Source organism: Sabethes cyaneus, chromosome 1, assembly GCF_943734655.1.
Source record: "Sabethes cyaneus chromosome 1, idSabCyanKW18_F2, whole genome shotgun sequence".
Lineage (NCBI taxonomy): Eukaryota > Metazoa > Arthropoda > Insecta > Diptera > Culicidae > Sabethes > Sabethes cyaneus.
The window spans coordinates 130,197,042-130,213,177 of record NC_071353.1 but is presented as its reverse complement, the minus strand read 5'-3'; the positions used below and the strand labels follow the sequence as shown (position 1 = coordinate 130,213,177).

Here is a 16,136-nt window from a genome sequence, read left to right as displayed (position 1 = left end):
GCCCCGACAACTCCTGCTCCCGACTATTAAATATGGTTCTATGCTCCTTAGAATGACACAGCAGGGTGACGAAGATGATGATATGGTGCCGCCCGGTGATGATAGGCCACGATAACAAACCACCGAGACGCATTTGGAACTACTAGCAAAACAAAACTTAGGAAATGGAAATGCTGTGGCTGCCACTCTATATTTCCATCCCATCCATGCCATGGTAGGTACCGACATCGCACTAGTGATGGTGATGATGGTCGAAAGCAAATAACGAGCCTCATCATCAGTGATAATACGCTTAATGTCATAGTGTAGTGTTGCGGTGGGGAATGCCGAGAAAAGGAGCCGTATATTTATGACATTTCGGCAGCTTTGGCACCAGCACCAAGCTCGTTAATCGTGGTATTTTCGGGCGTTGTGAAGTGGTACCGCCGCCGTAGCAGCCGTTAGATGCGCCCCCGAGTTCGCCCGGGGAGAAGAAGTGTTTGCTGTATTTGAAAGCAGTCAGGCGTCTCCACTCGATGGGGACGCCTGGCCGTAGTTACCACCAGCCAGTGCAACCGAGAGGAGGATACTTGATATTTGAAAGGAAGGAAGAAAGATTCACATGGAAACTCACCTCGACAGCACCCAGCTGGCATAAATCCAGGGAACAATGACCGTCGGCAGGAATGCGATCCACACGAACATTAGATAGGTGATATCGAAGTGGGCCTGGTTCTCGTACGTCTCCACCAGAGTCATCCGAGCCAACCTGGAATGAATGAAATTTTTTTTTAAAAAAGCGTAAAGAAAAATAACAACGAAGTTGCTATGCAACCTCAGGCAGTTGGTCACTGAACTGAACAACAACGCATCAGTAACAGGAACTGATGTGCTTTCATTGAAAAAAAAACTGCGTCTTTCGTTGTAAGAAGTGGGAGATTTTTTTTTTCGTGGCTGACAATTTGATGTGGGTTCGCTCTTGCTGTAGACCAGCCCCAGTAGAGGGGGGCTCAACATGAGCAAAGCCAAAATACCATTATCGTACACAGCAAGATAACAATACGTCTTTAATATTTATGTTCGTTTTAGTCGTTTGAGTCATGTTGTCGTAAATTTGTTAGAAAGTCTGAACCAATATCTAGCACATGAACCATATATTTTTGCCAATCCTTCGCTGTTTTTTTTCTTGATTGAAAAACATTGCAGTCTTTTTTAATGAAGAAATACCACAATTTGCTGTTCATATCTGCTAGAATTCCGATCAATTAGGGTTCTCATTTCAAATAACCTTTCATTCATTAGAGTTCAAATGACTGTCGACTGGGCAATAAGAAAAGTTTTGCCATCTTCCAACGATGAAATACGGAGATGAGTTGCGTATTTTGATTGGACATTGAAAATTTCCCGAAGAGAGGAAACAACTTATTTCGCTTCCGCACCGTCGATTACTTTTGCCGCGATACCGGTTTGAGGCCTTCAGGCTAATCGTTGTGAACGCCATTTCGGGTGAACCATGCTGGAAAAGCAAACAGAAAATATTTCGGTTTGTGTAGATCTCAACCCTGAGTGAGATTGCAGAAGTCTAAGACATGTTATTAAACGTGTAAGCAAAATTACTGTGTGGTTGGTTTGCCTTGGGGAAGCTCACTGAGCTAGAATAAGAAGTTAGTGAAACTAAAACACTAGCACTGTGCATATACACTTTAGTCAGTTGACGACTTTGACGAAGAGTGTTACTTTTACCTTTGTTTTTTGCTTTTAGAAATTGACATTTCTAAGGAAAAAAACACCATGCGTCTCCATTGCATTATCGGCACTGAATATCTTTAAAAAATATCATGTAATAGTAGAATCAAATAAAAAATGAATGAAAAAAATATATATATATGGAACATTTGTAGAACTGGTTATTATCCACAATTATGCTGAATAAAGTTTTGCTGTATCTTTTGTATTTACGGAGCTACAATATCAGTACCTCATTAGTAACTAAATGAACATTCACTTAGTTACTAATAAGGTACTAGCATTGTAGCAACGTTTTTAGTCTTTCTTCAAATATAAAACATTCAAATATAAATTGCTTCATGATAGATTGAACATGTTTTTCCTAAAAAGCTCATTAAAATACCATGCAAAAGAAAAATAGAAAGAAAGCAGGGAATACTAAAACAGGTAAAATCGAGAATATAGAGGCAACAAGAAAGAGCGGTGAAAACAGAATAAACTATAAACATTTCAGAGTGAGAAGACAGCAAAAGAAGAAAACATTGACAAGAAAAAAGAGCAAGCAAAGAAATATGCAAGAAAAACTAGAAAACAAATCAAATCAATCAATCAATGAATATTAGCAAAGAGTGAAAGATACAAAAAATGGAAACAAAAAAACAATCGTAAACGAATATATCGAAAATTGAATAACAATTTTTTTGGGAAAAGAATGAAATGTCTGATGCGAAGAATGATTTGATTGGATGAACTCAAAAATTTCGATATAGACCAAAAATATATTGGGTTGTGGAAGGGCAGGTGAGGCCCACACCGACGCTCTTTCGGTTGATACGCAAATGTTTTACTGACTGAACTGCTGCAGCCCGTTATATTAGGTAGTCTAATACCTAGTTTAATTCTCAAATGCTACCATTTTCCATTCACACCATGCACACCTCGTGCGAAAATAATTACTATGTATGACTGTTCTTTATTTCTACCGTCGAGAAGATAGACTGTTATTTACTCTATCAGTGTGATAGAAACATGCAGTGCGTTGCCGATAGTCCCTCCGGCAAGTCTTTGTACGGTAGAAAGAAAACAGTATTCCTCTCTCTCTCTTTCTCCGATTTCAAATGATATCTCTTAGAGCGGTTCTCTGGTTTTTGGTTTTCTTGTTTTCTTAGTTTTGGTTGTTTGCTTGAGTTCTGTGCTATTTTGTTCGTTTGTTTTACTTTGTTTTAAGCTTTGTGCTAAGTTTTAACATTGTTATTTCTTTTTGTTTAGATTGTTTTTTTTTCTGTTTTTCTTGTTTGCCCTCTTTTCGCTGTTTTATAATTCAACTATTTTCACTATTTCGGAGTTCTTTGTTTACCGTTTTCTCAGTCCTGTTCATCGGTTTTCCTTTGTGATCTGTCTCATTTTTCCAACGTTTTCTACATTTTCTGTTTTCAATTTTTTGTATTCTCAATTCTTATTGTTTCTTATTGTTGTTCTTCTCTTTTTTCTGCTTTCTTTGTTCTCTCTGTTTTTACTAGTTTCTTTCATTTCTATGGTTTCTCTATGCTTCAATCCATCTTGGCAGTTTCCTTTTTAGACTAATCTCAAGTTTCCTTTTATCTTTCTTTTTTCTCATTCTAACGTTTTCTACTTTTCTTCTGCTGTTCGAAAACAGTGATAACTAAGAAAACAGTAAACAGTGAAAAAACAAAAAAATAAGTGGAAACAAATACGAGAAAAACAAAAAGAGAATAGAAGCAAGAACAGCAAGCACAAGGAAAATAGAAAAGAAAGCAAAACAAAAACTGAGGAAAGCAAAGAAAGCAGAAAACCGAAGGAGAAAAAACTGCTATAAATAAGTGAATAGCAAGCGGATTAAAGGGACAACAGAGAGAAAATCAAACGTACAGAAAAGAGAAAACAGAGATACCAGTGCCAATACAGACAGAGATAACGGATATATCGATGAAAATAGAAAACAGAGAAATATGAAAGTATATTACGAAAGTTGCGGAGAAAGCCACGGCGTGAACAGTTAGTGTATTAAGGTTTAAACTGGTTTACACAATGATAGCAGCATCGTTTTTTTTGGAAAGACAACAGATATGCATAGAAATGCTAGTGAAGACATTTACATCCTTAAAATTAAAGATTAATTACGGAAAGAAACATTTCTATACTTGATAAAGGCTAAAACAAACAGACGAAACGTCGGAGTGCATGAAAAACAGCCATACTGATTTCAGTATTTTTAGACTAGAAATTCTAGGAAAAGCACAGGTCAAATAACGAAGCTAACAGTCGAGCTACGTAATGGTGAAAAAAAAGGAGAAAGCCAGAAGATAGAGCAAACAAACAGAGTAACCATAGGATGCAACAAAGATAGAAACAAACAGAAACAGAATAAGCGAAGAACCCGTACACCGGTAAAAATGTAGAGAGAAAAAAAACAGACGGACCAAAAAATGAAGGAACCAAAAAAAAACAACACACGAAACAGTGAAAATTAAAAAAACAGCGAAATCAAAAGTGTAGAAAAGCGAGAAAAGGGGAAGTTTTAAAAAGGTAAAATTGAAAAAACAGAATGGCAGAAGGCAGAATGAGAGAATCAGACAAAATAACGGTAAAAGCGGGAATAAATGCACACAAAATTGAAAAAAGCGAAAACTAAGCTAGTGTACAGGGCAGTGGTAGAGAGTTTCGTACCTATGAACTCTTACAGTCTCTCATAGTCCCAGTTAGAACATGCGACAGTTGGCTTGTTAGACCAGCGTCCTACCTCGAAGCCAACATGCAAAGTTAGAATAAACGAAAAAACGAAAAAAAAAGACACAGAAATTGAAGGAATAAGGAAAGGTTGAAAACAAATAAAATTAGTTAAAAGGTGACAACTGATGAAACATAGCAAGCATGGAAACATAGAGAGCAATGAAACAGAAACAACAGAGAGAGCAGATGACAGTGAAAAGATAGAAAACACACAGCACGATTGATTGCGACAACAATGTTAATGGATAAAATATAGGCTACAGATAAATCAAAGGAAATATAAGAACTTGAATAAGAAAACGGAAACAAGAAACTATTAAGAGCAAAGAAAACAAAGAAAGCGGGCAATAAAAAAACGCGAAAATAAAATAATATAATTTTAAAATAGAGAAAACCCAAAACCGAACCAAAAATGTAATCATAACAGATAGAAAAGATGAAAACGGAAGAAACCAAGAGTGTAAAAATAAAGAAATAGGGTAAATAAGAAAACACAGGGGGCATAGAACATGAAAAAACCCGAGAAAACAGAAAAAAATTAAGCAGAAAAAATAGAAAACGGTGGAATGCGAGAAAATAAAGCAAAAAAAATAGATAAACAGACTGCAACAAGGAGAAAATACCAAAGGTAGAAAACTAGACAACAGTAACAGAATACCAAAACCAGAACCAGAACCAGAACCAGAACCAGAACCAGAACCAGAACCAGAACCAGAACCAGAACCAGAACCAGAACCAGAACCAGAACCAGAACCAGAACCAGAACCAGAACCAGAACCAGAACCAGAACCAGAACCAGAACCAGAACCAGAACCAGAACCAGAACCAGAACCAGAACCAGAACCAGAACCAGAACCAGAACCAGAACCAGAACCAGAACCAGAACCAGAACCAGAACCAGAACCAGAACCAGAACCAGAACCAGAACCAGAACCAGAACCAGAACCAGAACCAGAACCAGAACCAGAACCAGAACCAGAACCAGAACCAGAACCAGAACCAGAACCAGAACCAGAACCAGAACCAGAACCAGAACCAGAACCAGAACCAGAACCAGAACCAGAACCAGAACCAGAACCAGAACCAGAACCAGAACCAGAACCAGAACCAGAACCAGAACCAGAACCAGAACCAGAACCAGAACCAGAACCAGAACCAGAACCAGAACCAGAACCAGAACCAGAACCAGAACCAGAACCAGAACCAGAACCAGAACCAGAACCAGAACCAGAACCAGAACCAGAACCAGAACCAGAACCAGAACCAGAACCAGAACCAGAACCAGAACCAGAACCAGAACCAGAACCAGAACCAGAACCAGAACCAGAACCAGAACCAGAACCAGAACCAGAACCAGAACCAGAACCAGAACCAGAACCAGAACCAGAACCAGAACCAGAACCAGAACCAGAACCAGAACCAGAACCAGAACCAGAACCAGAACCAGAACCAGAACCAGAACCAGAACCAGAACCAGAACCAGAACCAGAACCAGAACCAGAACCAGAACCAGAACCAGAACCAGAACCAGAACCAGAACCAGAACCAGAACCAGAACCAGAACCAGAACCAGAACCAGAACCAGAACCAGAACCAGAACCAGAACCAGAACCAGAACCAGAACCAGAACCAGAACCAGAACCAGAACCAGAACCAGAACCAGAACCAGAACCAGAACCAGAACCAGAACCAGAACCAGAACCAGAACCAGAACCAGAACCAGAACCAGAACCAGAACCAGAACCAGAACCAGAACCAGAACCAGAACCAGAACCAGAACCAGAACCAGAACCAGAACCAGAACCAGAACCAGAACCAGAACCAGAACCAGAACCAGAACCAGAACCAGAACCAGAACCAGAACCAGAACCAGAACCAGAACCAGAACCAGAACCAGAACCAGAACCAGAACCAGAACCAGAACCAGAACCAGAACCAGAACCAGAACCAGAACCAGAACCAGAACCAGAACCAGAACCAGAACCAGAACCAGAACCAGAACCAGAACCAGAACCAGAACCAGAACCAGAACCAGAACCAGAACCAGAACCAGAACCAGAACCAGAACCAGAACCAGAACCAGAACCAGAACCAGAACCAGAACCAGAACCAGAACCAGAACCAGAACCAGAACCAGAACCAGAACCAGAACCAGAACCAGAACCAGAACCAGAACCAGAACCAGAACCAGAACCAGAACCAGAACCAGAACCAGAACCAGAACCAGAACCAGAACCAGAACCAGAACCAGAACCAGAACCAGAACCAGAACCAGAACCAGAACCAGAACCAGAACCAGAACCAGAACCAGAACCAGAACCAGAACCAGAACCAGAACCAGAACCAGAACCAGAACCAGAACCAGAACCAGAACCAGAACCAGAACCAGAACCAGAACCAGAACCAGAACCAGAACCAGAACCAGAACCAGAACCAGAACCAGAACCAGAACCACCAAAACAAAATACAAAATCACTAAAACACAAGAGCAGCAACACAGAAACAGGAACAGGAGAACCACCAAAACAAAAACACTAAAACAGAAGCACAAAAACAGAGGCACAAAAACAGAAGCACAAAAACAGAAACATGAGAGCAGAAACACAGAAACAGGAACACAAAAATGATTTGTGAATTTATTCGGTAGTCAACCACGTAGGCATAAGTGGGGGCCCGGGGGCCCAATTTTGATTTTAACTGTTTTATATGCATATTTTTTCGTTTAGAACTACAATACATTAAATGTAATGTACTGTATTATATTTATAAGCAGTATAAGATATGCACATAATGTATTAGGAGCCAAGATAGGGCTCCTGGCCCCCACCTCTGGCTACGTGGCTGTCGGTAGTAACAAGGACTAGTTTTCCTACAATGTTAACCGAATGTTTTAGCAGCGCAGTATACTCATAAGCATTAGTGTCTTCGTCGTAATTACATTCTTGCTTTGTATGTCCTGTAATCTACGAAATAGAAATCAGTGAGAATATACTGCGATTTCTGCGAGATATACATAGCCGTATAGACGTAGGTCAATCACCTACGAGAATTAGTGGAAACCTTCACTCATAGCAAGGGTCTGCTTTAATGTTTAATCTTCTACCTGTAGAGTTGAAGTAAATAACTACAGTGTGAAATGAATATGGCCGATAAAGGTAGTACAATACCAATCCACCTAGTTCATTTAATTGGCTCATCTCAAACATTTGTATGAAGTTATTGAGTAAAGGCTCAGTTAAGCTTTTAATTATCCTTTCAAACAAAGCAAATTCTAAAACAATTGGAAGCGATCTTTTGTGTTCCGTTTCGTTTATGGAAGGAAGTAGTGTGCTACCCTTCCTGCTACATTTAACCCGCTCGAGATAGATGTGGGTAGTATGTTTTATACTTATTCAAAACACAAGCTATATATTTACTGAAGTTCCTTTGTAGAGTGTCCTAATAGAATCCAAAAATAAAGAAAGGAAAAACTTGATTTCGGTTAAAGCAACGTTCGAACAGACACTGATGAAGCCTGCAACTCATAGGCACAATGCGAATCTGTCAGAATAATAAAATAACTAGTAGAAATTAATCGGAAATTTTTCTTTATTAACTGAATTAGCCATGTAAATTTTCTACGTGAAGCTTCTAGGTTTAGCGAAGGAATCTAAAGCCTCAGATCAATTTTAAATAACAATAAATATTTACCTGCCTTGAAGTTATTTCAAAAAAATTCTTTATTTTTATACTTGCTGGTACTTAGTATTACACATTCTGGGAAAATGTTGGGAGGTAAGCTAAAGTTTAGCTTTCATTCCGCTTTATCTTCCGGCACCAAAAGTTTGCAAAGAATTAATTTTCAAACCTTTAAACACCGGTAACGTACCTCAACCGGAAAAGTGAAAGAAATCTTCATATTTCATTGCTGTTCAAAGAAAAATAATTGTGAAGCAAATAAATTTTCGGATCGGATCACTTCAATTGCTCCGTAAATTCATGTCAGTTCAGACACAGCAGGAGAACGGAGTGAGCATCCTCCTACGCGTCAAGCAAAAGTCATGGAAAGCTCCACTTAATACCGTCCGATTCGCACAGAAAACGAAGCCCGCTATTAATATCCTGCTATTAGTCTCGCCTTAATCGTACAGAGCGGGGCTCCAACGGAAGATATTTTGATTGATCTTTTCACGGAATTTCGCCGCTACTGTTCGCTATTCGCCAAAGTTAATTCAACTTTTCGATGTGATTACTCACAGGTAGTTCAAGAGGTACCTGCAGAGCTTCTGCACAGCTGGAGTTGAGTAAATATCAATTTTCCGCTTCGCTAGTTTGTACGAAATTGTTACTTTTATTTGTGCCAAAAAACGTGGGAGATGAAACGGAATTAGAACAAGAGCCTTGCCTATCTTACCTATGTGAAGTTCGTCATTCAATCATATTCGGGCAGTAAAGACAGTCAAGGTGGAGGTACAAACGAAGTCTATTGTTAACTTTACCTTCAAAGCAGGTGTAAATATTCTTTAATTTAAGACTATTTTGAATGCAAATTAAAATGTTAGTTCCTGTGGGAAAAGTATTTTTAAACCTTACAACATCGGAAAGTAGGATTTTAACTTGGCAGCCTTAGAAATGAAATTGAATTATCCTGTTTCGGTATGCGGCCCTTCAATCGTATTCCTGCCTCAAAGGAATGGTGCTGATCTGCTACGGCTACGGGATTAACATTTTCCTGCTCTAGTATTTGTACCCAAATTGAAAGTATTTCATCAAATAGAGTACCTAATTAAAAACCAGCCTTCTAAATCTCCTTTCACGCTCCTCTACCAAGCTTCCATCGAAAGCCAATTATTATCCGTGCACTGACTGTTTGTTTAGTCCATTCAATCTGTTTCGAGCACCTCTCAAACTTTACCTTGCACGGCAATTTGAAGCGTTACTGCCGGCCCGGTCACCAGGTGGAAGTTATGGAATAATTATTATATCTGGCAGGGGTTTATTTATGCAATGAAGCCAAATCACTGGCGCACCAGACTAGGGCACGTGCCACAGCTTCTCTTTAAGATTTAATATAATATAAAACATTTTCTGTGGCACAGAAGTTTGCAGTTTTTAATTACTGGCAGACTGCTGCCACTAGTTTTGCGATTAGTAAATTAATTGCGTAAAAATAGGTCCAATTTCAAGTTGAATTTCGTAACCAGTGATTATTTAAATTTCAAGTTTAATTTCAAGCCTAATTTGTATTTAATTTCATGACCAAATTCAATTGCTATTTTGAGTTTAATTTCAAGTCTAACTTCAAGTTCAATTTAATTTTGATTTGAGTCCAACTTCAGGTGCAATTCTAGGTCCGATTTCATGTCCAATTTTATGACTTTCAAAAGTTCAACTTCAAGTCCGGTTTCAAATTTCGTTTCAAATTTAGTTTGAAATCAATTTATGTGTGTTTTTATTTCCGACTTCCAGTCTTACTCTAAGCTAAATGATAGTGGAAAACTCCAAAGAAAAGGTCGGAAAATTATGTTCACAGATGGATAATCGATTGATCTAGAGGTTCGACTCCTGCTGCACCTGGCAAAAAAAAACGGAAATAGCCTGATGAAAAACGCGACAACAAACGTGGTCGAAAAACACTAGAGAGAATACGAAGGGAAACTGACATGAAAAAAAAGAAAAACGAAAGAAAAAAAAACAGCGGTAAAGAAAAACAGAGGGAGAAAAAAGGGGAATCGAGCCAAAAAGGCTTCGTGCACAAATTACGTAACGGTCAGAGGGGAGGGGGAGAGGTCGAGCTTCCGTTACTTTTTGTTACGTAGGGGGGAGGGGGAGTCATAAGAAGAGTTACGTAACAAATTTATCAAATTAAACAAAAAAACGGAATTATTGTTCGCTAAATAAATCTGAGCAGCTGTGCCCAACATGCAACAAGGGGTGATGCCTTGTCGTTTAAGCTGTGAAACTCTCTCGGTTTTGATAGGAATGCAGAATCGGTTCGTTTCTTGAGTTTGTAAAAATAAAAAAATTAAACGAATTGTGCATTTTTTTTCAAACGCAGGGGGGGTGGTAGGGAGGTTACGTTACGTAATTTGTGTACCACGCCAAAAATGGAAGAGAAAAAAAAGAAAAAAGTGGAAAACGAGAAATAAAGTGAGAATAAATTGAACAGAAAGGATAACAAAACGAAAAGAGCAAAAAGTAGAGTGTCTTAGTTGCTTAAGAGATAGGACGGTACAACAAAGAAGAAAAAACGGGAGAGAAAAGGCGGAAAAGAAAATGAGTGAAAATACGGGAGCAATAAAATTGAGAAACAAGAACAAAAATAGGGGAAACTGAGAGAAAAAATGAAAAAAGAAAAGTCACACAGAATTTAACAAAAAAGGAGGAACAGCAGGACATAATGACAGACGCGAATGCACCGAAATGATGTAAAGTGTCTTTAATGAAATAAACAAACAAACAAACAGGGTATAATGATAGGAAGAACGAAACAGATGGAAAGGAAAAAAAAAGAAAAGGGCTTAACAGAACAGCAAACAAAAAACTAAAAAGAGGAAAAACGGGCCTGTAACGGGTGAGGAAAAACGGAAGAAAATAGACGAAAAATGGAACAGAAAAGAGGAAACAAGAGAAAATCAACGGGACAAGGAAAGAAGAGACAGTAGAAATAATGGGAGGAAAAAAGGTAAAACTAAGGAAAAAAAATAAAAACGATAGAAGGACAAAAATTGAAAAAAATCGTTACAGAAAAGTTGAAAATACGGGAAAGGACAAGAGGGAAAACCAGACAAGAAAAGGAAAACGGAGCAGGAAACAAGCGAAACTGAAAGGGATAAGAAGAATAGCGAGAGAAGATCGAATCAATAGAGGAGAAAAATGGGAAATAGGGGTCAAACGACATATAAAAGGATAGAGATGAGACAAAATGAAAATGGAAATGGAGAATGTAAATTGTATAGGAAAATGGAACTGAAAAAGAAGAAAACAACAGAAAAAACTAACCAATGAAAAAGATAAAACTGGAGAGAAAAAGATGTAAAAACGGGTGACGACTACAGAAAACCTGAGAGTAAAAAAATAGAAAATCTGGAAAAGGGGGAGCCAAAAACCGAATAAACGTGACAGAAAAGAAGGAAAAACGGAAATAGAAAGGCAAAAAAGACAGAAAACGAGAAGGAAAGGTGAAAAAAATGGGTTAGAAAAAGATTAAAACTGGTAAAAACACGAAAGGAAAAATAAGTAGAAAACCAAGACTGAAAAAGAAGGACAGAAAAAAACGAAAAACGTAACGATAAAATAGAAAGCACGGCACACAAAAAAAAGAAAAACCGGAAAAAATGTAAAAATGGGACTGTACAAAAGAAACAAAATTAGAAAAGAGATAAAACGTTTGAGAGAGTAAGATGAAATATGTCGATTTCATGTAAAACGTTATGCCAAATTTCAAGCCCAAGTCTAATTCAATGTCAACCATAAGTTCAGTTTTTTTCTAGTACAATTTGAACAAGTGTCATTCCAAGTCTAATTTCTAGTTCAATTTGAATCCCATTTCCGTCCGATTTCAATTCCAATTTAAATTTCAAATTCAATCTTGTCCAATTTCACTTCTATTTTAAATCACATATCTATTCCAATCCTAAGCCTAATTTATTTCCAATATCAAGTAAAATTTCAAGTCCAATTTCAAATAACAACTCCAAATTTCATATCTAATTCCAAGTAAAACTTCTAATCCAAATTAATTCCTATTTCAATTCCCAACTAGCCCAACTATTTCAATTTCCAAAGCTTAATCAAGTCCGCTCAAGTTGATTTTCAGTCGTATATAATGATAATAGCTGACATACATACAATATTCAGCATTGAATCGTATAGCAGCACGGAGCGGGTCGGGCTTAATCGGATATTATCGTATATAACTTATATCGATGAAACGCGTATGTTTCATCACGTACATCGCTTCCTAGATACCACGGATATGCCAATTTTGCGCATAAAATAGGATTTATTAGCATGTTTATATGTACGTAAGGATGAATTTTAACTTTTATCTTTACCTATAAAAATGGATTACTGTCTGTCTGTCTGTCTGTCTCTCCGTATGTTCCTTATAGAATCGAAAATTACTGAACCGATCGGCGTGAAAATTTGCATGTAGGGGTTTTTGGGGCCAGGGAAGGTTCTTATGTTGGCTAGAGACCCCTCTCACCAATAAGAAGGGGGGCTCCCATACCAATCTATACCTATAAAAAAGGATTTCTGTCTGTCTGTCTGTCTGTCTGTCCCTATGTTCCTTTTAGAATCGAAAACTACTGAACCGATCAGCGTGAAAATTTGCATGTAGGGGTTTTTGGGGTTACGGAAGGTTCTCTCGAAGGCAAAAGTCCCCTCCCCCACTAAGAGGGGGGACTTCCATACAAATCTATGCCCAAAAAAATAGATTGCTTTCTGCTTTATGTTCCTTATAGAATCGAAAACTATTGAACCGATTGGCGTGAAAATTTGCATGTAGGGGTTCTTGGTGCCAGGGAAGGTTCTTATGATGGTTAGAGATCTCTTCCACCACCAAGAGGGGGACTCCCATACAAATCTATACATATAAAAATGGATTTCTGTCTGTCTACCCGCATGTTCCTTATAGAATCGAAAACTACTGAGCCGATCTGCGTGAAAATTTGCATATAAGGGTTTTTGGGGCCAGGGAAGGTTTTTATGATGGTTTGAGACCCCTCCTCCCACTAAGAGGGGGCTCCCATACAAATGAAACACAAATTTCTGCATAACTCGAGAATTAATCGAGCAAATGGAAAAAAATTTTACATGTGGGTGTTTTTGGAGACAAGATTTTTTTCTATGATGAATTGAGACCCCTTACCTTTTTAGAAGAGGGGGCTCCCATACAAATGAAATACAAATTTCCTTATAACTCGAGAACTAATCAAGCAAATGGAATCAAATTTAGCATGTGGGTGTTTTTGGAGGCATGAATTTTTTCTATGATGAATTAGGACCCCTTACCTTTTTAGGAGGGGGGGCTCCCATACAAATGAAGTACAAATTTCCTCATAACTCGAGAACTAATCAAGCAAATGGAACAAAATTTGACATGTGGGTGTTTTTGGAGACAAGAATTTTTTCTATGGTGAATGGAAACCTCTCCCTACTTTAGGAGGGGGGGCTCCCATACAAATGAAATACAAATTTTCTCATAACTCGAAAAGTAATCAAGCAAATGGAACCAAATTTGGCAAGTGGGGGGTTTTGTTGGCAGGATTTTTTTTTAATGATGTGGTAGGGGGATAAGGACTATCATACAAATAAAACAGACATTTTTGCGTAACTCAAAAATTAATCGAGCTCTAGAAATTTTAGACTTTTTTATAAAACATTAATCAATAACAAGACCACCAAAAATTATCAATAGTAACATTAGATAATTCAGCGCGAGACGGCAACAGGCCGCGAGTTTTGCCGGCGACCTGCCGTCGGATTCGCCGGCCACTACGGGGAGACAGCCCCCCGTAGAGATCACCTCTATCTAGGTTTATATATTTTCCTAGATCTACTGAAATCTATTACTTTCCTTGAGTTACCCCGCAATGGTACTTTCTACGAAAAGATTTTCCGTGAAATGGTACATCCCGCGTAAGGTTTTTCGCGAAATGGTATTCTGCGAAACTCTATGTTCCGCGTTATGGTCAACCGAGAATTGGTATTCCGCAAAACCAGTTCAGTAGTTTTCGATTCTATAAGGAACAGACGGGCAGGCAGACAGAAATTTGTGTGGGAGCCCCGCCTCTTAGTGGGGGAGGGGTCTCTAACCATCAAAAAAACCTTCCTCGGCCCCAAAAACCCCTACATGCAAATTGAGAGTTTTCAGGAGGCAAGAATTTTTTTTTATGATGAATTCGGACCCCTCTTTTTTTAGGAAGGGAGGCTCTCATGCAAATAATCAAGCAAATGGAACCAAAGCTGGCATGTGAGGGCTTCTGGAGTCAAGAATTTTTTCTATGATGAATTCGGACCCCTTCTTTTTTTAGGAGGGGGGGGAGGGCTGCCATACAAATGAAATACAAATTTCTTCATAACTCTAGAAATAATCAAGCAAATGGAACCAAATTTGGCACGTGGGGGTTTTTGGAGCCAAATTTTTTTCCTATGGTGTACTGAGACCTCTCCCTCCTCTAAGAGGGGGGCTCCCTTATAAATGAAACACAAATTTCTGCATAACTCGAGAACTAATCAAGCAAATGGAATCGTATTTGGCATGTGGGGAGTTTTAAAGGCATGAATTTACTTTATGAAGGTTTGAGACCCCCCACTCCTGTGGTAGTGGAGGCGGGCTTCATACAAATGAAACAGAAATTTTTGCGTAACTTAAAACTAATCGAATTCGAGAAATTTTACACTTTTCCATAAAACATTAATCAATAACAAGACCACCAGAAACTACCTACAGTAACACTAGATGATTCAGGGCGAGACGGCCGCAGGCCACGAGTGTTGTCAGCGACCTGCCGTCGGAAGAGCTGGCCACTGCAGGGAGTAGCACCCAGGATTTATGTACAGTACAGTTTCATTTTTGGCAATACGAAGTTTGTTGGGTCAGCTAGTATATATATATAAATGCTAGCTGGGTTATAATTTCCAACCCAATCTCAATTGCATTCGAAAGTCCCGAATTGTCTTATCGGTCGGTATTTTTGTGATAAGCAATAATAATTTCGCCATCCTACGATTACTGGAATTTTCAGGTCATAACATTCTTCTGAGAGGTGCCCCAGGTTTCGTTTATGTCCGGGCACGCTAGTTTGCCAAATATTATGATGGTGGATGAATCTAAGAGTACATTATTTTTAAAGTCTCTGATGCCCAATATAAAATAACAATAATTCAAGTTTACCATACAAAAATGACGGTCTCTGGTTTTGTGAGAAATGCTGATCGTGGAGAACACTTAAAATTATTGCGTTATTAACGATATCGGGAAATCCCTTTTTCATCAGCTAAAGCGGTTATATTTTTTTATGGAAAATGTGATTCAATTTTTCCGCATCAGGCGAATAGATTCCATCATAATATGCACTTCTGCTTTTACTTCCTCGCCGTTCCAACAGAATTCATCCTGTTCAGTCTAGCAGACAGCGATCAACATCGCTGTGAAAGGAAAATCCTCCTCAGTTACTGAATGCATAGTACGATACTAACTAGGGGTCAAACTTTTTTTTTCAGTAACATGTTCAATTCAAATGAAACCCTCAGTCTCGCGTTTTTTTCTCGACTTAAATTGACCATTGTCATAGCCATTTTGTGCTGTGGAAAATTTTGGCCAATCCCAACAATCCCGTACCGTTGTGTGCTCAGTGTGCGCTCAAGTGACCTGTTTCGAATTGATAAGCAGACAGGATCGCGTCGCGACTCGACGCGACTACCCTGGAAGCGGATAAACATCGTTGAAATGCTGCTGTTGCCATCACTCAAATGGTACAAAGGAGGCCGTGATGCACCCAAAAAATTGTTATTTCAATTTTGCTCAAAATTGATATGGAACTTTTAAAGCTTTTTTTTAAACATTTTTGATATTTTTGATATATTTGAAAACTGATAGCCGACAAAACTTATGAATAGAGAACGTAGCTCCTGCATCAAAACCGCAAAGAAAAATTATTTCCCAGCACATGCATAACATTTTCTGAAGT

The 16,136-nt window shown here is 38.6% G+C and overlaps 1 protein-coding gene across 1 annotated transcript in view; it reads right to left on the bottom strand.

Moving 5' to 3' along the window:
- LOC128744928 (G-protein coupled receptor moody) overlaps positions 1-16,136 on the bottom strand; it is a 141,564-nt gene that overhangs the window by 8,687 nt on the left and 116,741 nt on the right. The window contains exon 6 of the mRNA XM_053842030.1: positions 614-748. Coding sequence (XP_053698005.1) covers positions 614-748 — 135 coding nt within the window. The remainder of the gene's footprint in view (positions 1-613; positions 749-16,136) is intronic.